The following is a 21,089-nucleotide window of genomic DNA, read 5'->3' as shown; positions in this document are numbered from 1 at the left end:
AGTTGATTATAAAAGAAAGGCCCTAATAATTTCCAAAGGTAGAACAAAATCTAAATTCTTATTGTAAACTTATTTATTTATTTATTTTATCAATAATATTTTTTTCTTCTACCAATTTTTGGGCATTACAATTAAATCCCTCCCTATTCAAAATTGAATAGGGAGGGATTAAATCTCCTCTAATCCCCCTTAATCCACCTCTAACCGAACAATCCCTAATGGTGGAATTCCGGCCCAGCGGGGAATTGGGTCCAACACATCCCTTCTCTCGGTTCGTCGCTTCAATAGTAACAACCACTGTTCTATGGAGTTCAATCCCTGGGGGCTCACTATATGCCACCTTCCCACCCGTGTTGTGCTCGCTCGCTGTGACAAATCCGGCACCCTCTATCTCTTCACTTGGATCTCCATAGCTCCCTTCAGCGTGCCACCCTTGTCTACTGCGACAACGTCAGCGCGGTCTACCTCTCCACTAATCCCATGCCACATCAGCACACGAAGCACGTGAAGATTGACCTGCACTTAGTCCACGAGCGTGTTGTTGCCGGTGACGTTTGGGTTCTCAGCGTCCCCACCACGATGTGGTTTGTCGATATCTTCACCAAGGGGTTACCGTCGAGTGTATTCACCGATTTTCGATCCAGTCTCAATATTTATACATGATAGAGTTGCGACTGCAGGGGGTGTTAGAGTACTCGTCTAGGGTTTTGTGGTTAGCTCACTGTAATTACTGTCACACTCTTGTGTAATGGGCCAAGCCCAACATCTATTGATATATATACCAGTCCCAACCCTAGTTAGGGTCAGGGTTTCCCATTCCAACTGTTTGGTTCAGCCGTAGAATCCTGAAAATCTGAATTTAGCAGTGAGCTGTGAGATAGTTGTTGTGAGTTGACGATTGTGAAAAATTGGAATTTGTTTTGTTGATACAAATATCAACTGTAGATTCTATAAAAGCATGACAATTTGTAACATGGATGACATAAATCTGAAAAATCTGGAGTAAGAGGTGAATCCGAATTGAACTAGAGAAATATGTAGATTTTCATAAATCTATTTTGATGTTTACCCGTTTGGTTGATATTCTAGTTTTTTAACTACGAATCTAGTTCAAAAAGCTGAACCAAACACACCCTAAAGAAACGAATAGAACAATGACTTCGATGTTGCCTACTCTTGGATTTAAATGGGCTAGCCCATTTAATTCAACTAATATTCCATGATCCATACTAGGGCATCTAGGTTCAGTAAACCAAGCTCACCATGCAATGTCACCAACCTATGTATATCGCTTTTTGGATTAAAATATATTTGAAAAGGCCTAATTTTCCAACAATTCAAAACCGTGATAGGTCTTTTTCGGTTCATGGCTTTTCAAGCATGTTAAAATCAAACGCTTTTAGAGAACTCACTATAAACGGTGGCGCCAAAGATGTATAATTTGCACTGCTACTTTATTGCCAAACCAAGGGCATTTGGATCTCACTCTGCTAAAGACGATCGATTGTTCCGGGATGCTGATATTATAGTCAAGGGGGTAATAGCTGGGCATGCTAGGAGATCCTTCGTTGGTGTATATGTGACGATGTCCTTTGGCAAGAAAATGTGGGACGCGCTAGAACCTAAATATGAGTTTGGTAGTGAGTCGTATATCATGAATCAGTTTCATGGCTATAGAAGCTCATGAAATACATATACTTATGGAAGAATTCGAGAATTTTTGTTGTGTTGCTAAGAAAGCCTGTGGTTGGATACACCATTGAAAAGCTGCCATAAATTTGGACACTTCTTTGAAGCGTAATAGGCAGAAGTTTTGCACTGTCGATTTTATTGGCTCTTTTAGACGTTGAAGAGAAGACGAGAATAAAATATGTATGTGTCAAAAATTGATGTGGGAACTTCTAGTACCCGTCTTTGCACAGAAGTGTGCTTTGAGATCCTCCATGCTCGGTAGGCACTGCTTCACAGCTTTGTTTGAAGTGTACTCCTTGGCCCAGCGGCGCAGAGCAGGGAAGTCATCGTCCTCGTCGCCCACCAAGCTCATGCCGGTCATCTCTTCGAACACAGCTATCCAACGAGACAGTCCACTGAGTGCTATGTCCAGGTAGCCGACGGAGTCGCCACCAAAGAACCTCTTGCCGTCAAGCTGCGCCTCCAGGAGCGCCAGGTTCTTCTTCGTCTCCTGGAGGAACCCCTCCCGCAGCTCGCCCTCCGTCAAGAAAGACAGAACTAACGGCCTCCGGCCGGCACTGCGCGCGTTCATCAGTAATTCAGATAACGCATGCAAATGCATACTGAACAGGACTGCAGTAACGATGAAGCATATGTACCTTGGTATTGAGCCCAGAAACGAGCGGCAGCGCGGCCGGCGGGGTCGCTGGGGAGGAGGGGCGACGTACTTCACGATGACGAGGGACTCGCAGACGGCGCGGTCGCCGTGCAGCAGCACCGGCACCTTCTTGTGGATGGGGTTGTTCTCCAGCAGGTCTTCTTGGATGAACTCGTAGGGCACTCCCTTGATGCGCAGGGCGGCCTCAGCACGGTGCACGAACGGGCTGGCGAAATGGCAGATGAGCTTAACATCATAATTTTATCTGCTTTCTCCTTTCTGGAGTAGCTAGCTATGTTAGCTTGGCCATACAAATTAATGTCTCGACGACAAAGAGCTGTCAGCATGCATATATCTTTCTTGCTTCTTCTTCTCCAAGAGAATGACTTGTGTTATCAGTGATATTATTATGTATGCCTTTCTTCAGTCATCAGTTGCAGCTGGCTTAAGTTGCTTCGGGCCGAGCCTACCACCTATTGAGATGGCCCATAACATATTTGGGCCTTCTTGTTCATGGTTGGGCCATGAACTTCTATTGTTTCTACTTCCCTTTAATAATGTACTACTCCCGTCTGGTAAATAATGTAATTTTGTTTTAGACTTAGCCAAAGCATCTGAAATTTAACTAACAATATGTTTGACACTGCTCAGCTTCACAAAAAACTAGCTTAGCTTTATGAACTTTAAGACCAGTTCAGTAAATTTATATAAAACAATCATATTCAAAGTTGTTTGACTTGCTATATCAGAATTGTAATGTACAAAGCAACACTTGCTTTGCGTTCTCTGTTGCTCCGTCGGGATGAACACTACGCGCTCTACACTCGTCCCGTGTCCATATGGCCAAGCCTGAGGCAGCTGTACTGTATTACTACTATCCAACGCTTGCATTTGTTCGTTGTTCTTGTCGCCAACCTGCCATTTACCCTCTGGATTTCTTTTTTTGTTTCGTGCAGGACGGCAATGCTATGCATATGTATGATGCAATTGTTTGCTAGTCATCTCCTCTCCCAAGAGATAAGAGCCCGCTTAAATGTTCTTTTAACCATCCAATTATCAATCATTGGAGCGTGACGATTTTTTTTAAAAAAAATTTGTGGTTTTTCTATAAAACTAAATTGATTTCTGTAAAGTCTGTTGGATTTAACCGGAATTCCTGGCTGCGAAGTTCTTTTGGACCTTCGAATATGATAACGGATGAGGGACGCCACATGACCCGGTGCACAGGGTCCCTGCGCCACAGAAGATACGACGAACGCATTCAAAATCCAGCTCCCCTCCGAAGTCCGAACGCTTCTTGGACGATTCTTGAAAGCGTCCAGCCACGCCGCCCTCGCCGCCGCCGCCCCCTTCCGAATCCAAAGGAACCCGAATCTCGCAACGATCACCACCACCTGACCTTCCTTGTTCGCGTCGCCCCAACCCTTGCCCGTCCAGGAGTTCAGCGAAACCTTCCCTTTCTTTGGCCTTGCCTTGCCTGCCTCCCTTCCCTCGGTCGCCGCTCGGATAAGCAACCCGGAGTCCCGGACCGCTCCAAGAAACCAATAAGTCCCCGCGCCATGGTGCTGAGGAAGCCAGCGCGCAAGAAGCCCAAAGACCCCAGCGCCGTGCCGGCCGGGGGTCCGGGAAGCAGGGGTCGCTCTGGCGGCATGGCCCCGGCGCCGCCGGCCCCCAACTACATGAGGGCGACGACCTGCTCCGGCGCCAGGTCCAGCGCCGCCGCCGCGCCGCATCCTCAGCCAGGGAGAGAGAAGGCGGTGCTGACGGCTGCGGCGCTGCGCGCGTGCAGGGCCACGTGCTCCTCCGCCATGAAGGGGCCCGGGGCCGCCGGGTCGGCGGACGCCTGCCCCTACGCGTACTGCTCCTTCAAGGGCCACGCCCACGCGGCAGCACCCGTGCCGCCCCTGGGCGCCTTCGTGGCGGCGCGGAGGCGGCTCATCAAGACGCAGCAGCGCATGAAGCTCAAGGGCGCCTCGCCGTTCCGCAACGCCGCCGCCGGTCACGGAAGCGGCTACTTCGTCGAGATACGCGCCGGCTCGGACGTGACCAGCAGCGATCTCTCGTCCGACGAAGTGGGGCGGACGGAGCACGTCGTGTTCGGTCCCCTGGGCTGCTGCGGTGGCGACGCGGAGGGTTCGGGCGCTGCTTCCGTGGACGGGTCCTGCGCGTCCAGCGACGTGATCTCGGCTGGCTCGTTTGAGCCGTCGGGGACGACCAAGCATCGCGGCCTTGAGGAGAAGAAGACCTTGGTGGACCATGGAGGGGAGGACATGGGTGACTGCAGGTCTGACATCTCCGAGGAGCTGGACGTTAAACACGGAGGAAACAATCCTCAAGGTGAGGTTTCCAGCAATGTTTCCGCGAACCGTATCGCTCGTGCGCACGTTGGAATCGAGCAGCAGTCCTTGATGCATGACGAACCATATGGCGATTTTGCAGGTGGCGTGGGTGGTGGTGCTCCAAAGGAATCGTCGGTCGATAGCGTTTCCAGCTCGCTCAGTGGGATAAGCTTTGAAGATGTTAGCTCTGCCTGTGCCTATGCAGCAGCATCCTCTCAGCAGCAGAACGGGTCGAGCATTGCCAGGAGGAGGAGAACATCTGAACAGGGTGTCAAGCGAATGCGTCCTTTCAAACCCAGGCTTCCGAATTTCCTTCCGTCAGAGAAGGTCGATCTCAAGCATCAGTCGGTGGGCGATCCCAGAGCCGCTGAGGAGTGGATGCTCGACTACGCTCTTCGGAAGGAAGTGAAGAAGCTGGCCCGTGCTCAGAAGAGGAAAGTTGAGATGCTTGTCCAGGCCTTCGAATCTGTTATGCCCACGCTTGCAAACGAGAAGAAGCCCGAGCAACACGACAATGGTGACAATGACAAGAGAACATTCACTCTTGCATGGCCTTCCCAAGTATGTAGCTGATAGATAGCCTTTTAAGGTATGGAACAGCGATGAGGAATCCCGCTGTTAATAGACTCTATTCCCTTTGGTGAAAACTAATTATTGAACTTTGACACTGTTTTTTATCTATCTTGCAGCTTGTGGTTTAGCTGGAACCAACCATGGTCTGAAGTCTGAACTTCTGAAGGTTCTAACTCAGCAGTCACTGCCAGAAAAAATTCTTACCGCTATTGTTTTCTTATCTGATAGTTGAGCTACTAGGATAGGAGCTCGCTGAGTTCGGTTAGTGGAGGGCCTAGTGCATGTACATATGTCTCGTGTGCTCAGTTTAGTGATGAGGAACGAGTGTAGGAGACTAGCACACCGGCAAGAATGTTGAGATGTGTTCCTTTAGGCAGATATCAATAAAGCTCTCATTAACAGCATTTATTTCCCGGTTCAGATGACACCTTCAGTTTCATTTATTTGTCCTGATTGATTTTCTTATCGGCATCTTGTATAGCTCACCTTGTAATGCCTCATTTCCAACATTTCATTGATATTTAGTGTTGAACAGCTACGATCCAATATTCCAATCTGACCCAACTACTGTTGCTTTTCTGAATGTCTGAGTACTTCTGGTACTATAGTCCTGGACACAGAGATAATCGATGCAGCTAATTGTTTACTGTCAAAACCCTGCAACAGCCCTACCTCAGTCCTGGACTGAAACTGTAGAACATCACAGACCGTGGCACGGCATGCAAACCAAAAGATTTGCACTCCTGTTCATTGGCGAACAGGCCTCGGCCGGAAACGAGCTGAGCTCGGTTCGGCTTGCTACGGCTCGCTAGCTGAGCTCAGTTCGGTTTCGCTCGTCCACTCAACAAGCTGTAAAAAAAAAGGCTCGGCTCGACTCGACATAGACTCGCAAGCTACGACTTGATAAATAATATTGCATTATATAAGAAATTAATAGTCTATAAATATGAAATATAGTTCATAATGCATCGCTACACATAATCTAAATTATAAATAATCATATTTTTATCATTAAAGACTAAGAAACGAGTCAGATATTTATATAATTATCTAACATTTGTTATTATTGTGTTGTAGGTTGATTAATCTAGTCAGCCCGTGTATTAGCTCGCGAGCCAAAACAAGCCAGCTTTGCTCGGCTAGTTGCACCAACGAGTTCAAAAATCTGGCTCAGCTCGGCTCGCGAGTTGTCTCGAGCCAAGCCGCTACGAGCTCGAGCCGGCTTGCGAGTCTTAAACTTTTTTCCCACGAATTTAAGCACGTCTTGAAAAAACTTGACGAGTAAGTGTAACTGTGTAAGTCAGCAAAACGCAGACAACTGCTGTTTTTTAAGATTAGGAGGAACCAATCGATGATACAGCAGCTAAGATGTTCATCACCAAGAATGAATGGCACTGATGAATAAACATAACCAGAAGTGCTTTCAACGGATAAAAGTAGATCAAGCATTGAGTAATACTCATGTATTCCTCAACCGCACTGGTACTGAAAACACAACAACTATTACACAGTGCTCCGACTCCTCTAAAAATGGCTCTGGCTTATCTGCGAGAGCAGCTCCTCTATAAGAGCTGATATTTCTTGACAAATACTTTGGTACAATGGCTCCTCCGTAAGAGCCCGATTTCACTAGCAAGTTGTAGCTGGTTGCAGCAAAAGCAAAACCAGCACCCATTAGCAAGTTGCACCAAAAACAAAAGCTGCAGTCCGGCGCGGTGGCTGTACGCTGGCAACAGCCACTAGCAAGTTGCAGCAGCTAACGCCAGCAGGACGCAATGCCAGGAGCTAGCCATTATATTTGGCTCCGGCTCCGAGTCTCATTTTTTGCTCCGGCTCTCCGATGCTCCCTGTCAAGATATGTCGTTTGGGAGGGCTCCAGAGCCGCCCACTAGCCCTCCCAAACAGGCTAAGCCGTGACCACTTCAGGTAGATGAAACGTTTCGATTCAGGCAAACTTGAATATATTCAGAGCAAACACTAGACACAACGGATACAAGGTTCGATGCTCCCACCAACCAACCATAACGAACTGAAGGAGCGGCAACACTCGTGTTGCTGGCCATCGCTCACATGTTGTGCTGTCAAACTCCCGTGGACCATTCAGAATGTCAGCATAAAACGATACCTTCTGGTGTAGTTGAGAAGTTTCAGCCTTATAAATAAAATTAACTATATTTCAGCAACATTGTGACCCTCTTTGCACGGTACCATGTGTGTATTTTTTATTTTAGCTTTTTTTTATTAAATCTCGTAGAGTGACAATGAAGCCAGACCACATTGTTATAACTTAGAATTAAACCACGAGAGATACTAACCACATGATTGGTTGCGTGCGGCAGCTGCGTCCGGCTCACGCCCGCCTGGTTTGGTAGAGATCCTCGCCGGTCCCGTCTCCACGCATGCAGGTAAATGGTGGAAAAAGTACTTTTGTTGCACATGCACGTACAGGCCCGTCGGTGCACTACAGGTAACCAATCACGCGCTTAGTCACAGTCAACGCATGTTGTGCACTACCGGTAACCAATCACACGCCTCACTTCCGCCTGGCCCGGTAGAGATCCTCGCCGGTCCCATCTCCGCGCATGCAGGTAAATGGTGGAAAACATGCACGTACATACCGCGTCAGTGCACTACAGGTAACCAATCACACGCTTAGGCGCAGTCAACGCATGCAACGGACCTGGTTACGGTTGGCCGCCAACCAATCATACGGTAAGAAACTACCAGAATGCTTTGAGCCTGAGGGCTGAGGCTTGTATAAACATTTTCTACGCGGAGGGTTAATCACAGATACTATACTTCCACAGGAAGACCACTGTTAAGGAAGATGATAAAATGCAGGGAGAAAAAAGCATTACTATTGTTTAATGTTTAAGAACTGCAAATTTATAGGATTAACAGTTACAATTCTAGTTACAGGTTGCAGCAAAAGGGAAATATGTAATAACAGGATCTACAGCTACACTCCATGTCTCTGAAGCTCGAGCCTTTTGAGTACCAGGTCCTTCCAAAACAGAATCCGTGAATCACGTTCATCGACAGCTAAGGTTATATGTTCAGTAATCTGGGAACTCGATGTGATTCTGCCAGACCTAGAAAACACGGTTGAAATTCCCGGGCACCTTGTTCATGAATCTGACGCCAGCTCTTCACTCACTTTAATATCCGAGCATTCGCGCAACAGCAACACAAGGTCCTTTGATAGGCTTTTCATCCTATTTGATTCTGTAGCTCCATCCGAGGTTGATGTTACGTGTGATCCTGATCCATCGGAAGGACGGTTGCTCTGGCAGATACTCTCGTGGAACATCTGGACAGCATCATCTGCTGATATTTCTTGCACTGAGCGGTGCAGGTCCTGTAATTTCCCCCTACGCTGAACATCCGGCACCAGTTTTTCTTTCAAGCTGTCAGGAAGACTAGCTAGCGCACTGCTTGAAAAGATGACAGATGGAAAATTAAAATCCAAGGAAACACTAGAATAGAATGATAATACAAGACATCTATTATTGGAAGGATAGAGGAAATGCACCTGCCAACCCCACGAACAAGGCCCCATTTGTAGCCAACGTTTACAGATTGCCTGAACCCAACATTGAAGCCTTCCTGGGCAGAGTCCTTCTGCCCTTCTGTTACACCATCACGATATCCCATCTAGAGTGAAATCAAAAGCAAAAATATTTTAAACATTTCTTCTATCAGTAAAAATAACTGCAGAAGAGTAGTTTGTGCTAGCAACTGTGTGCGTTCCAGATAAACTCTAGGATAATTAATACCTTCTGAAACTGACTCTGCCTGTGGATCCATTCTCTGTCTAAGGTATCCGCGTGCCGAGGAGAACCTGAAACATCCTCCCATACATCATCGAGTTCGGCAGCAGCAACATCGCCGCCATTAGCTGAGACAAAGTTTTGCATAATCAACTAACTGCAACATGAGATAAGATAGCACTAGTGCAAGCAGTACTACTAATTAAGCACAAGACATGGTACGGAATAACTCCCCTATGAAAAAGATCAAACAGCGCCCGCGGTTGCCCGCTTGTGAGGGATACGCACCCTGCTTGGGGACTTGAACCTCAATCGATGAAGGCGCTGCTTCTACGCTCAGCTCCGACATGGAGGAGCTGACGTCCACCGCATCCCTGGGATTGGCCATTCAGAAACTCCAACCTGCAGGAAGCAGCCAAAGCACCGCCTGTTGCGAGATGGAAATGTATTTGGGGTGCTCAAATTTTTTTCACAACCAAAAGGCTAATATTTAACATGTACAACGCTGCATAGTCAAAATTGCGTAATATATGTAGGAAAAATATAACCCAAAATTGATCATGATTTCATATATTGAAGAATTTGACCATAATTTGAAATTGTTTAACATAAAAAGATATCAATGGTTGAGACCTAAAATTAAAACTGTTTGACACAAAAGGTTACCAATAACTGAGACTTAAAACTATATCAGGTGACTAAAGTAATTAAGGATAACTCAAGATAAGGCGCTAAACGATTCAAAAATTGCTATCCCTGTTCCCTAACAAATTGAATCTGAATTTGGAATAGACTAGCCAGACATCAGTCACGCGCTCACCACAGCGGAGATGCAGCGGGGCTGGATCCAGAGGCTGTATCTGCCTCCGCGGCGGCGCAGGAGGAGCGAGGAGCCGAGGAGCAGGCCGGAGAGATCTGGAGTCGCCAGGCGGCTTTCCGTTCGCCGCCTTCGCTCGAGGCTTGGTTCGCCGCCGCGGTACTCCAGTCGCGCGACTCTGGCCCGCGGACGGGCTGAACGGACAGATTGGGCTAGATTGAGGCCTGTTGGGCCTTCGGACCTCGCCAGAATCCGCTACAAGGGGAGGGCCCGTTAAAGCACACCCTGTGGCCCTTGGCAGGTGCGCCAAACTGTGGCAATGCCCATGCGGTTGCAGGAATGGGTGACTGTTGCGGCGGCGCCAACCAAACGCGTCGTGCTCGCGGCAGGCCACGTGTCCCTCGAGGCTCCTCCGGCGACCACGTCGCCGCCCGCCATATGACCAACGCACCAATCAGACTCCGCCGGCGGGAAGCTGATCGTTCACTGCTACTAGCGCAGTGCCCACGCTGGTGCAGCACCGGATCATCTGTGTGACAAGGAAGAAGAATGGACGCGGAGGGGTTGCTGGCGTCGGCGGCGATCAATCTGGGACTGGCGCTGGTGGCGCTCTCGCTCTTCTCCCTGCTCAAGAAGCAGCCGGGGAACGCGCCCGTTTACCGTCCCCGCCGGATGGCGACCGGCGACCTTCGTGCTGATGGTGGCTTTCTACCGCTCGGCCACGGGCGACTAACCCCGTCGTTCCGGTGGATAGGCGCGGCCTTCCGGCTCTCTGAAGACGACGTGCTGCGGCGCCACGGCCTCGACGCTCTCGTCATCGTCCGCCTCTTCAAGTTTGGGTACGTGGTGGTAGGATTCCTGGAACTCTAGAAGAGTTGGTGACACACTTCTTCACTAACTGATCTTCCCTTGTTACCACTGTTAATAACATCTGATTGATATCTCATCGTTCGATGTGTAGGATCAATTGTTTCAGTGTTTGCTCGATTGTTGGACTACTGGTCCTTGCTCCAACAAATTATACTAGTGAAGGTCGCGCTGAAATCAGAAGATCGAATTCCATGGAACTGTTCACGGTTACCAATGTGACACGGGGATCTAATAGGTTAGCTCTAGTCTGCATACTTTCACTTTCACATTCACGATGTTCCTTGGACTATTCAGTTCGAGTACTTTTTCAGTTCATATATATATATATATATATATATATATATATATATATATATATATATATATATATATATATATATATAGAGAGAGAGAGAGAGAGAGAGAGAGAGAGAGAGAAAGCAGGCCACTGTAAATTACTCTCTGATTATATGAAATGGTGCTTTAATTTATGCTGATGTAATTGTACCGTTTCTAATGTAGCTAGAACCATGTTAGTAAATTGGGAAAATCAGAGCTTGACAGGTATTGCCTAGCAAGTGGAAATGGTGTTGATTTTGTAACTGAAATAGTTTATGTTGTGCATGGCAGGCTTTGGGTGCATTATTCATGCCTTTGCTTTATATCCTTGTATGTGGTATATTTGCTTCATAAGGTTAGTGGTTTGAAAGCATTTTAATCAACCCACTTGTGAGTTTTTTTTCTTGTAAGGTACTGTTATTATCATGCTTAAGGCCCAACAATGCTTAACCAATCTCCTTGTTGTTAGCATGTATACCTATTCTATTCTTCATACAGAAAAAATGGAAAACCCTGCAGTTTCTGTTTTTATTAAATTAAGGAAAACAGTAATATGGTGGCATGGGATTAGGGTTGTCATGTATCTAATTGTTATGCCAGTAATTGGAATCTCAAAGCAGATTATTGCTCTGTAATCCCTAAACCAAGGATTTGTTTTATTTTCTATCAGTTATATCCATCTCTGAAAAGTGTAGCCTTGTGCACATCAACTATAAAGCTCATTACTCCCTCCGTCCGCATGAATTAGTCATTTTGGGTTTGTCCTAGGTCAATTACTATCAACTTTGATCGGTTATATCAGATGTTTCATAAGATTTTACAACATTAAAGTATAGTTACTAGATTCATTATAACTTGAACTATCATAACATATAATTCTTTTAGTTTAAAATAGTTTAATTATATATATATATATATATATATATATATATATATTATTGGTCAAAGTTCGAATAGTTTGACTTAGAACAAATCCAAAACATCTAAATCACGTGGGCGGAGGGAGTAGGCGATTTGGTGATTTGGTTAGACAAGTGTCAGTTCATCATTAGTTGAAGCTACATGTTGACGCATGGATAATCTGGATGGTGTCATTGACATCTTCCATTTAATTTGAAGCAGGAATACAGAGAAATTACTATGAGAAGAATTGAGCACTTGAAGCATCACTACAAAAGATATGATCAATACACCGTTTTGGTGCGAGGAATTCCAACATGTCCAGACCATGGGGCTTACGGGTGTTATGTGGATCACTTCTTCTCAAAGCATTATCGGACATACCGATCATACCAAATCGTACATGACATAGGAAACATTGAGGCATTGCAGGTGAGTAGACAAGGACCATGATTCTGATCTGCGACCGACTTAGGGGGTGTTTGGTTTCTAGGAACTGATTTTTAGTCCTTTCATTTTATTCCATTTTAGTCTCTAAATTGCTAAATATGGAAACTAAAATAGAGTTTTTGATGCTACTGTTTGTCATAAAATGTGATCATATTTTCTGGACAGTGCACTAGTGGAATTATGAACATCGAAGTTTCGATGCTACTGTTTGTCGCAAATTTTCCTAGCATTATGCAGAAATTTATATGGCAGTTGATTTTTTTTTTCAGTCAAAACAGACTTAGCGTGATAGTGTTTTTCTTTATTGGCTAGTCATGTAATCATCATTACAGAAGCTGGCGTCCTCCATTGAGAAACGGATACAGAGGAAAAGGGAGACCAGTAAATGTAGTCTCTTGGGACGGATCTGGAGCAAGTTTACATCGGATGCAACAGGCATTCACAACCATGAAGAGAAACTGAAAAATGTGCAAGATACTATCCGCCTCCTACAGTGTGAAAATATGCTTAAACAAAAGGTAACGATGGTGTGTCATTTACTCCATTTGCTTGTGCCAAACAGACAATACTGGTATTTCCATAAAAAAAGGTTTAATTCATATCAGTTTTAACTCTTAGGAGGTACCTGTAGCCTTTGTGTCGTTCAAATCCCGGTTGGAGGCTGCCCAAGCTGCGGAGACGCAGCAGCTCGCCAATCCACTGTCGCTGGTCACAACCTACGCGCCCGAACCAACGGACACGATATGGAAGAACCTGTCCATCCCGTTCTGGCGCATGGCTACGTACAGGCTCGGAGTCTTCGCTGCCGCGGTCTTGCTGACGGTGTTCTTCACCATCCCCGTAACGGCCGTGCAGGGGATAGCGCAGTTCGAGAAGATGAAGAGGTGGTTCCCGCCGGCGCGAGCTGTGCAGCTCATGTGAGTTCCAGAGACCTGGGATCCAAATCCAATCGTGGCTGTGCTGCTCTGCTGTAACGTGGATCTGTCGATTGCCTTGCAGACCTGGCTTGAACTCCGTGGTGACCGGGTACCTTCCGGGCATGATCCTGAACGGCTTCATCTACCTGGTTCCTTCCGCGATGCTCGGCATGGCCTCGTTCGAAGGCTGCGTCGCCAGCAGCCAGAGGGAGATCAGGGCCTGCGACATGGTCTTCTACTTCTTGCTCGGAAACGTGTTCTTCCTCAGCGTTCTCTCGGGCTCTCTGCTCGACCAGATCGGAGAGTCCTTCACGCACCCCAAGAACATCCCCAACCGTCTCGCGAGCGCTGTTTCTGCGCAGGTGACCAAGGTTCATGTGCATCGCGTTCTTGCTTTCTTGAAACAGCGTTTTACTCTGTCTGCTTTCCTTCCTTTTGTGGTGTGCAGTCGGATTTCTTCATCACGTACATCTTGACCAACGGCATGTCAGGGTTCTCCTTGGAGGTCCTTCAGTTCGGTCTGTTGATATGGCAGTTTTTAAAGGCGCGTTCAATTGGACACAGCGAGGAACCATATCTGTATGGCTTCCCTTACTTCCGAGTCGTGCCCGTGGTTTCCATCGCAATATTGATCGGAGTGGTGTACGCTGTGGTTGCGCCCCTTCTGCTCCCGATCCTTCTGGTGTACTTCCTGCTCGGTTACGCAGTGTACATCAACCAGGTAATCTGTTCGCACAGCTCTCCTATCCTTCCTGCTCTGTGATTTCAGATGTATCAATCAGTATGACTTGATCAAAATATCAATTTATGTTATGCAGATGGAAGATGTTTATGAGATCACATACGACACATGCGGGCAGTACTGGCCCAAAATTCACCACTACATATTCCTATCAATAGCGCTCATGCAAGTCACCATGATAGGACTGTTTGGGCTCAAGTCGAAGCCAGGAGCCTCCTTGGCCACAGTTCCCTTGCTTGTGCTCAACATCCTTTTCAACGAGTACTGCAAGGCCCGGTTTCTTCCAACTTTCAGGCATCGACCAGTCCAGGTACGTCGGTTTCTTCTTAACTTGTTAAACATGACTTCGCAAATTGTGATAACTAATCTTGCCATCTCTCTTGCATATGTACGTATCTTCATCAGGCTGCCAATGAGCTTGATGAGGCTGAGGGTACGACTGAAGGCGACGTTGACGATGCAATCTGCGCTTATAGGCCACCATGGATGCGTCCGACGAACCTGGAATCTAGTTCTGTGGAGCCTTTGAATGTTTGATCTGTCTTTTCCACGGTGGCACCATGGACCTCCAGGCATCGCGGTTTCGTCTGTCAACTTGTAAAACACACCGCATATCACGGTAACACGCACAAGTTCAGTTCATGGAAGGAAATTCTCGAAACTGCGCTGTGTTCCTTGAATTTGCGGGACATGCTGATATTGCCCGAGATAGATTTACATGTTACGGATGTTAGAAATATAAGCATTTTTAATCATTTTAATTTCATAAATTAACATTATGGTGTTGACATATAAAACATGATTAATCATAAAAATCAGGGAAAATTAGATCCATACCATTAAAAGACCCCATCTTTAGATATATACCATTAAAAGAATCATCTATTGATATGTACCACTAAAAGATTGAACTTCTTTGAACCTTACCATTTCCGTTCCTTTCTGTTAAGTGAATGTTAACTCTGACCATTATGCCCTTTGCTGAGAAATAGATTTGAGCAGCAATATAGTTGTAGTCCAACCTCCATTTCAATTACATTTGGACACAATATATATATATATATATATATATATATATAATTTTGATGCCATTTCAGTACCATAACTGCAACATTTAAATGAGTTCTTGCAATTCAGAATATAGAAGCACCACCATCAGACATAGTGTTGCATAGCGGCAAAATAGTTACACAAAATAGTTGCACAGCCATGCCCACACACAAAATAGAGAATGACAACTACTATATCTAGCTAATAATGAGCCTCCGATTAATTCCTCCTGGTGAGATGGATGCCTTCCTCCTTGTTGTAGGACCTGGACTAGTTGGAGAAGCAGAAGACATGCTTCTTGTTGTTACACCTGGGCTAGACATCACTTTTGGAACACCGTCGGTTTGAGATGGCTCGACATCAACCATAGAGACTTCAACAGCTTCAGATTTGGATTTTCTAGGAGGTACAACATGGGTTAGACATGGGAAATAATGCACTACACAAGGAACATGTTGTATTACAGTACCTTTGTTTTTTTGGTTTCTTTGGATGAGGTGGTGGAAGCTCTTGTTCTAATTCAGCTTGAGTAGCAGTACAGCCCTTCTCTATATGTCCAAACTGAAAACACCTTTTGCACTGATATGGGCCTCTTTTTCCTGCCTCTCCACTAGCCTTGATTCTTTTCTTTCTTGGTCTACCAGCAGGCCTTTCTAGCTTTGGAGGAACCATTTTAAACCCAGGGTCAATTTTTGGCCATTGAGTCTTGTCACCCATCGGAGCGACCACAAACTGATAAGCCATTTTGAACCTCTCAATTGAATAGTAGTCATCCACAAAGTCCTCAATGTTAAGGTTTCTAAGTTTCCCAAATAGAGCTATTGCATGAGTGCAAGGTTTTCCAGAAATCTGCCACTGTCCACATCCACAAGTTCTTTTCTTAATGTCAACTGCAACTCTCCAATTCTTCCCTTCTTTTGTTATTCCTGATATCTCAGCTGACAACAGTCCACTCTTCACGATTTCATAGTGCAATCCTCTGCTCTTCATGTTCAACTCATGTATCACACTTTGTAGGATACGCCCTTCCATTCGATTGGCTATCTCTTGCCTTGTATAAATCTTCTCCATAATTTTCTCCCTAATCTTATCCATTAGATCAGCGACTGGGAGATCTTTGTAATCTTTAATCCAATTGTTGAAGCATTCTGAGATGTTTGACTGGAACAAGTGTGCACATCCAATTCTGATAGTTTGACTACCTAAAGAAGCAACGAAGTGAGCAAAAAGATCCAACACAAGATAGAAACAATAGAAGTCAACAAGTCAGCAAAGAAAGGAATAGTAACCATAAATGTGTTGCCACCATGTAGCTTCTTTGCATATACTCTCCAATCACAATTTTCATCTACACACCTTGCCCTGTACCTTTCTTTGTCACTATGTTCAATCCTAGTCTCAAACTCATTTTTGATGGCATATTGCTTAATAGTGTGGACAAAAGCAATCTTGTCTACAAAGGTGTCACCCTCCTTAATGACTGGATTCTCACTGTCATGTGATGTGTGAGGCACAATAAAAACATCAAGCAGAGTAGTCTCATCCTCAGGAACAGCTTCAGTATCAAAGTCTCTTATTTCTAAAACAGGTCTTGCCCTCTTTCTTTTCTGTCCCTCAACTTTAAGATTTTGCAGTGGATCAATAGCTACATGATCAACACTTTTAAAGTACCTCCATTCTTCATTTATTCCAGCTGGCTTATCTCCATTAGGATCGCACCCAACAGTGATAAAGTGCTCCTTTTCTTCCTCTTTAGCCATTGGTGGCCCTGCAGTTGTTTCCCCATATTCAGGTATTTCTGCCCATGCAAATCCTCCATCTGCTTCCTCCAAATTATTATCCATTGCATCAAGCATCTCTTCTTCTATGTTCACTGCAACAGGTATCTCTTCTTGTATGTTCCATGTAGCAGGAATATGCCCATGTCCTACATTGTGCTCACAGTTGCCCACTATCATTAATAACTTCACTACTCTAGATGCCCTTAACAAGTCAAGAAGTTGTGCATCTGAAGCCAACTTGCTTGTCATATTACCCCTTGTTAGAACCCAGAAATTAGGCTGTTGGTCGCTCCCCCATTTAAATTCTGAAGCAATATCTTTCTCTAAATCAATAACTGAGTATTCTTCTGAATCAACAACATAGCTTACTGTCTTGCCTCGATTATATTCCTTTCTACCATCTTGCATAGTGAAGTAGGAATTGACAGTGACCTCCACTCTGCACGCACTCTTGGGATCAATCCTGCAGCAACAATTCACTTGCTTAATCCCTTGCAACAACAATACAAATTGCAAGAAATTGCAGACGTTCAAAAGAGAGAGAAAGATTATTACCCTTCTGGAACATCAGCAGGATCCATACAACTTAACTCTGGATTGATTCTTGAGCACTATAAGAGAGATGAACACCTTAGGGTTTAGAACCATGAAAATAACAAAGGAAGAAGAGAAAAGATGGGGATACATACTGGACAGATCAGGGTCCGCGATAGAGAACAGGTGAGGACGAGGGATCTGGGCGGCGCTGAGGGTGGAGGCAACCGCCACTGCCAGGGAGATGTGCAGGCGGCGGGGAGCGCTCCGACGGAGAGGCTACCAGGAGAAGCCTCGATCCTGTACTGGAGAAACTGAGAAGGGCAGAACGGGTAGAGGAATTGGCTGCTTGGCAAAAGAAATATTAAACAAATGTTCCTGTCGGACGGAAGCAAACAGAATGCTATGTATTGGTAACGTTGCATCTTTGAGTGGTAAATATCTAGAGTTATTTCTTTTGATAGTAAATATCCAAAGATGGGGTCTTTTAATGGTATGGATCCAATTTTTCCTAAAAATCATGATGTCAGATATATACATAACAATATGGAACATGAGAATATAAAACGTATGAATCATATAAATATAATAAGTATATAAACATGGTATATGCAGCATGATAGAACAACTAAAAATAAATAGATAGCAATATAAACAGCATAACTGTAAAATTAAAACAAACATGTATGATATATTAATCACTACCAGAATCCGGAGCTTTACCATGTGCCAAGAGCTTTGTCGAGTGTTTTTTGTCAGGCACTCGGCAAAGAAGCATTTGCCGAGAGCCGCACTCGGCAAAGTCATGCTCTCGGTAACGAGCTCGTTTACCGAGTGCAGGACACTCGGCACAGAAATACACTTGGCAACGACATCTTCGCCGAGTGTCGAACACTCGGCGAAGGAGGCTCTCGGCAAAGAGCCGTCAGCGATCGTCTAAAGCTGACGGCCGTTAACCTTTGTCGAGAGCCGAGGGTTGGTACTCGGCAAAGAGGATTCGTTGCCGAGTGCCAACCTGCTGACACTCGGCAAAGACCTCTTTGCCAAATGCCTTTTTTGGGCACTCGGCAAAGCATATTTTTATTTTTTAAATTTTGGCAACCAAACTTTTTGTTATATATTTCTACACTATGTAGATCTACATGTATCATTTTGGGACAATTATAAAAGTATTTTCTATAGCTAGTACATTTAGTTCGTTTATTTGAATTTGCATTTGAACTGCAAGTGGCTCGAAACATGGAAAACCATGCATGCAAAAATGATATCTATGTTAGGTAACACAAGTTACGACCGATTTCAGGAGCAGACCAGAACCTTCGAGCACCATGCTCACTAAACATGACCGTGAACTTGCCATCCAGTTGTTTAAAAATTGTATAAAACACAAACAAAGTCAGAAAATTATGAAACTTGTCCACGTGTCATGATATCATATATAGAGGTTGTGATAAAAATTTGAGAAAGTTTCGACAAAGGTGTGACACACTATGTGTAGAAACCTAAGAGATCCACACATGGAATCATAGAGTTTCAATGTGGATCTCTTAGGTTTCTACACATAGTGTGTCACAGCTTTCTCGAAACTTTCTCAAATTTTTATCACAGCCTCTATATATGATATCATGACACGTGGACAAGTTTCATGATTTTCTGACTTTATTTGTGTTTTATACAATTTTTAAACATGTGGATGGCAAGTTCACGGCCATGTTTAGTGATCATGTAGCTTGAAGTTTCCGGTCCGCTCCTGAAATCGGTCAAACTTGTGCTAAATAGCATGGGTATCATTTTTGCATGCACGGTTTTCCAGGTTTCGAGTGACTTGCAGTTCAAATGTGAATTTTTCGAAGAAATTCAAATAAAGGAACTAAATCTACTAGCTATAGAAAACACTTTTATAATTGTCCCAAAATGGTACATGTAGGTCTACATAGTGTAGGAACATACCACAAAAAGTTTGGTTGGGAAAATAAAAAAAATAAAAATATACTTTGCCGAGTGTCCAGAAACGACACTCGGCAAAGAAGCCTTTGCCGAGTGTGAGCCGGCTGACACTCGGCAAAGTATAGTGAAACAATGTTTGCCAAGTGTCGCCCAGAGGGCACTCGGTAAAAGAAGCCTTTGTCGAGTGCCAGATCGAGGGCACTCGGCAAAGTACATTTTAAAATTAAAAAATATCTTTGCCGAGTGCCAGATCACGGGCACTCGGCAAAGAACTCGTACATAGAAACTGTAAATCCTTTCTTTCTCACTCTCTCACTCTCTTCTCACGTCGTTGCCGTGCCCCTGCACCTCGCTCGCCGCCGCGACCTCGCCCGGCCGGCGCGCCCTCGCCGGCTCCCGTCCGCCGCGCCCTTGCCTGCCGTGCTCGCGCCCTTGCTCGCCTGCCCGCCGCACCCTCGACGGCGCCCGCCCTCCGCGCCCTCGCCCGCGCCCGGCCACCGCGCCATCGCCCGCCCGCCGCGTCCTCGCCCGCCGCCGCGCCCTCGCCCACCGCGCCCTCACCGGCCCGTCGCGCCCTCGCCCGCCCGTCGCGCCCTCGCCCACCGCGCCCGACGCCACCACGCTCTCACCCGCCACGCCCCTCGGCCGCCACGCGCCCTCCACGTCGCCGCGCCTCGGCCACCGCTGCCCCCACGCCGCCGGCGCCCTCGACCACCGCGCCCTCGCTCGCGGCCCGCTGTCACGTCCGCGACCAAACCTCCAAGGTGAATTGCTTGCTTCCGTTTTGTGATATTGTAATTAAAAAACTTTTATGTTCTACGTGTATGATTTATATGAAATGATTAGGTTTAATATTGAGTTAAATATTTATACGTGATGGATTGAATATATATAAATGTGATTGTCGGCCATCGTGCCGTTGAATTATATGTGGATGTCAGCCATCGTGCTGATAGTTTTATATGCATGTTTTATAAACCTCCCCGTGCAGGGAAGGTGCTGCCGAAATTTTCTATTGCTAGGCTTATGTTAGAGGATGGAGGACCGTGAATGGATGTATATGGGCCGTAGAGGAAGGAACGATGTGACGCATGAATGGATTAGAAAGACCAATGATTTCGTGGAACGGGCATATGGTGAAGCTGCTAAAGGAGCGAGTCTAGTCCCATGCCCATGCAACAAATGTGCCAACCAGAAAAGAAAACCAAAGAAGGCCATGGTAGAACATATTTGGAAGAATGGATTTACGCCGGGCTATACTCGGTTATTCTTTTATGGTGAAGCGTATCGTACGAGAGAGGAAGTGCTGAGACAACGTGTCGAGGATTATGACGCGGATGCGGGGGTAGCGGATATTGAAAGTCGCCTAGAGGGGAGGTGAATAGGCGGAAGCTGAAATTTACAAACTTTAAGCACAACTACAAGTCGGGGTTAGCGTTAGAAATAAAACTGAGTCCGAAAGAGAGGGTGAAAACAAATCAACCAAGAAATAAAGCGAGTGACACGGTGATTTATTTTACCGAGGTTCGGTTCTTGCAAACCTAGTCCCCGTTGAGGTGGTCACAAAGACCGGGTCTCTTTCAACCCTTTCCCTCTCTCAAACGGTCACTTAGACCGAGTGAGCTTTCTCCTTAATCAAACGGGTCACTTAGACCCCGCAACCACCACACACTTGGTGTCTCTTGCTTTGATTACAAGTCACTTGAGAATAAGAATGGGAATAGAAGAAAGCATGATTGCAAAAGCCAAGCG

The 21,089-nt window shown here is 45.7% G+C and overlaps 4 protein-coding genes and 1 pseudogene across 6 annotated transcripts; 2 read left to right on the top strand and 3 right to left on the bottom strand.

Annotated features, from left to right (window-relative positions):
• Nucleotides 1-1,879: 1,879 nt before the first annotated feature.
• Nucleotides 1,880-3,890, bottom strand: LOC103637457 (probable glutathione S-transferase; annotated as a pseudogene).
• Nucleotides 3,574-5,661, top strand: LOC103636296 (calmodulin binding protein PICBP). Its single transcript, XM_008658652.3, has 3 exons — nucleotides 3,574-4,666; nucleotides 4,769-5,257; nucleotides 5,358-5,661. Exons 1-2 carry the CDS (start codon nucleotides 3,889-3,891, stop codon nucleotides 5,239-5,241), a joined length of 1,251 nt encoding a protein of 416 aa, XP_008656874.2. The 5' UTR covers nucleotides 3,574-3,888; the 3' UTR covers nucleotides 5,242-5,257; nucleotides 5,358-5,661.
• A 2,406-nt stretch (nucleotides 5,662-8,067) lies between these two features.
• Nucleotides 8,068-10,132, bottom strand: LOC100382336 (Essential protein Yae1 N-terminal). 3 transcript variants are annotated; one of them, XM_008656993.3, is made up of 5 exons: nucleotides 9,832-10,132; nucleotides 9,300-9,438; nucleotides 9,018-9,139; nucleotides 8,774-8,895; nucleotides 8,068-8,672 (listed from the first exon to the last, which is right to left on the bottom strand). In XM_008656993.3, the coding sequence occupies exons 2-5, from the start codon at nucleotides 9,397-9,399 to the stop codon at nucleotides 8,369-8,371; spliced, it is 648 nt and encodes a 215-aa protein (XP_008655215.1). In that variant the 5' UTR covers nucleotides 9,400-9,438; nucleotides 9,832-10,132; the 3' UTR covers nucleotides 8,068-8,368. The 3 variants fall into 3 exon arrangements, with proteins under 3 accessions (XP_008655215.1, XP_008655216.1, NP_001168555.1); XM_008656994.3 differs by having other exon boundaries at nucleotides 9,300-9,413; nucleotides 9,832-10,117; NM_001175084.1 differs by having other exon boundaries at nucleotides 8,074-8,672; nucleotides 9,018-9,987.
• A 36-nt stretch (nucleotides 10,133-10,168) lies between these two features.
• On the top strand, nucleotides 10,169-14,780 carry LOC103636295 (CSC1-like protein At3g54510). The gene is made up of 10 exons (XM_008658651.3): nucleotides 10,169-10,667; nucleotides 10,790-10,933; nucleotides 11,308-11,371; nucleotides 12,139-12,348; nucleotides 12,699-12,884; nucleotides 12,985-13,283; nucleotides 13,366-13,645; nucleotides 13,732-14,004; nucleotides 14,102-14,335; nucleotides 14,431-14,780. The coding sequence occupies exons 1-10, from the start codon at nucleotides 10,378-10,380 to the stop codon at nucleotides 14,560-14,562; spliced, it is 2,112 nt and encodes a 703-aa protein (XP_008656873.1). The 5' UTR covers nucleotides 10,169-10,377; the 3' UTR covers nucleotides 14,563-14,780.
• A 314-nt stretch (nucleotides 14,781-15,094) lies between these two features.
• On the bottom strand, nucleotides 15,095-17,792 carry LOC118473161 (uncharacterized). Its single transcript, XM_035961885.1, has 5 exons — nucleotides 17,546-17,792; nucleotides 17,412-17,467; nucleotides 16,365-17,319; nucleotides 15,545-16,277; nucleotides 15,095-15,474 (listed from the first exon to the last, which is right to left on the bottom strand). Exons 2-4 carry the CDS (start codon nucleotides 17,435-17,437, stop codon nucleotides 16,170-16,172), a joined length of 1,089 nt encoding a protein of 362 aa, XP_035817778.1. The 5' UTR covers nucleotides 17,438-17,467; nucleotides 17,546-17,792; the 3' UTR covers nucleotides 15,095-15,474; nucleotides 15,545-16,169.
• Between the last annotated feature and the right edge of the window lie 3,297 nt (nucleotides 17,793-21,089).

The sequence above is a fragment of the Zea mays genome, chromosome 8 (assembly GCF_902167145.1).
Source record: "Zea mays cultivar B73 chromosome 8, Zm-B73-REFERENCE-NAM-5.0, whole genome shotgun sequence".
NCBI classification, from domain to species: Eukaryota; Viridiplantae; Streptophyta; class Magnoliopsida; order Poales; family Poaceae; genus Zea; species Zea mays.
The sequence above is the reverse complement of the archived record's forward strand: the minus strand, read 5'-3'. Positions and strand labels throughout refer to the sequence as shown.

Coding starts and splice junctions, on each gene's coding strand:
- LOC103636296 (XM_008658652.3), top strand. CDS start 3,889: ATGGTGCTGAGGAAGCCAGCGCGCAAGAAGCCCAAAGACCCCAGCGCC. Junction 4,667..4,768: donor CGGAGGAAACAATCCTCAAG/GTGAGGTTTCCA, acceptor GCGATTTTGCAG/GTGGCGTGGGTGGTGGTGCT.
- LOC118473161 (XM_035961885.1), bottom strand. CDS start 17,437: ATGGATCCTGCTGATGTTCCAGAAGG. Junction 17,320..17,411: donor CCTGCTGATGTTCCAGAAGG/GTAATAATCTTT, acceptor TTGTTGCTGCAG/GATTGATCCCAAGAGTGCGT. Junction 16,278..16,364: donor ATGGTGGCAACACATTTATG/GTTACTATTCCT, acceptor TTGCTTCTTTAG/GTAGTCAAACTATCAGAATT.
- LOC103636295 (XM_008658651.3), top strand. CDS start 10,378: ATGGACGCGGAGGGGTTGCTGGCGTCGGCGGCGATCAATCTGGGACTG. Junction 13,646..13,731: donor CGAGCGCTGTTTCTGCGCAG/GTGACCAAGGTT, acceptor TGTGGTGTGCAG/TCGGATTTCTTCATCACGTA. Junction 14,005..14,101: donor ACGCAGTGTACATCAACCAG/GTAATCTGTTCG, acceptor TATGTTATGCAG/ATGGAAGATGTTTATGAGAT.
- LOC100382336 (XM_008656993.3), bottom strand. CDS start 9,399: ATGGCCAATCCCAGGGATGCGGTGGACGTCAGCTCCTCCATGTCGGAG. Junction 8,896..9,017: donor GGCAGAGTCAGTTTCAGAAG/GTATTAATTATC, acceptor ATTTCACTCTAG/ATGGGATATCGTGATGGTGT. Junction 8,673..8,773: donor CTTGTTCGTGGGGTTGGCAG/GTGCATTTCCTC, acceptor CTTTTCAAGCAG/TGCGCTAGCTAGTCTTCCTG.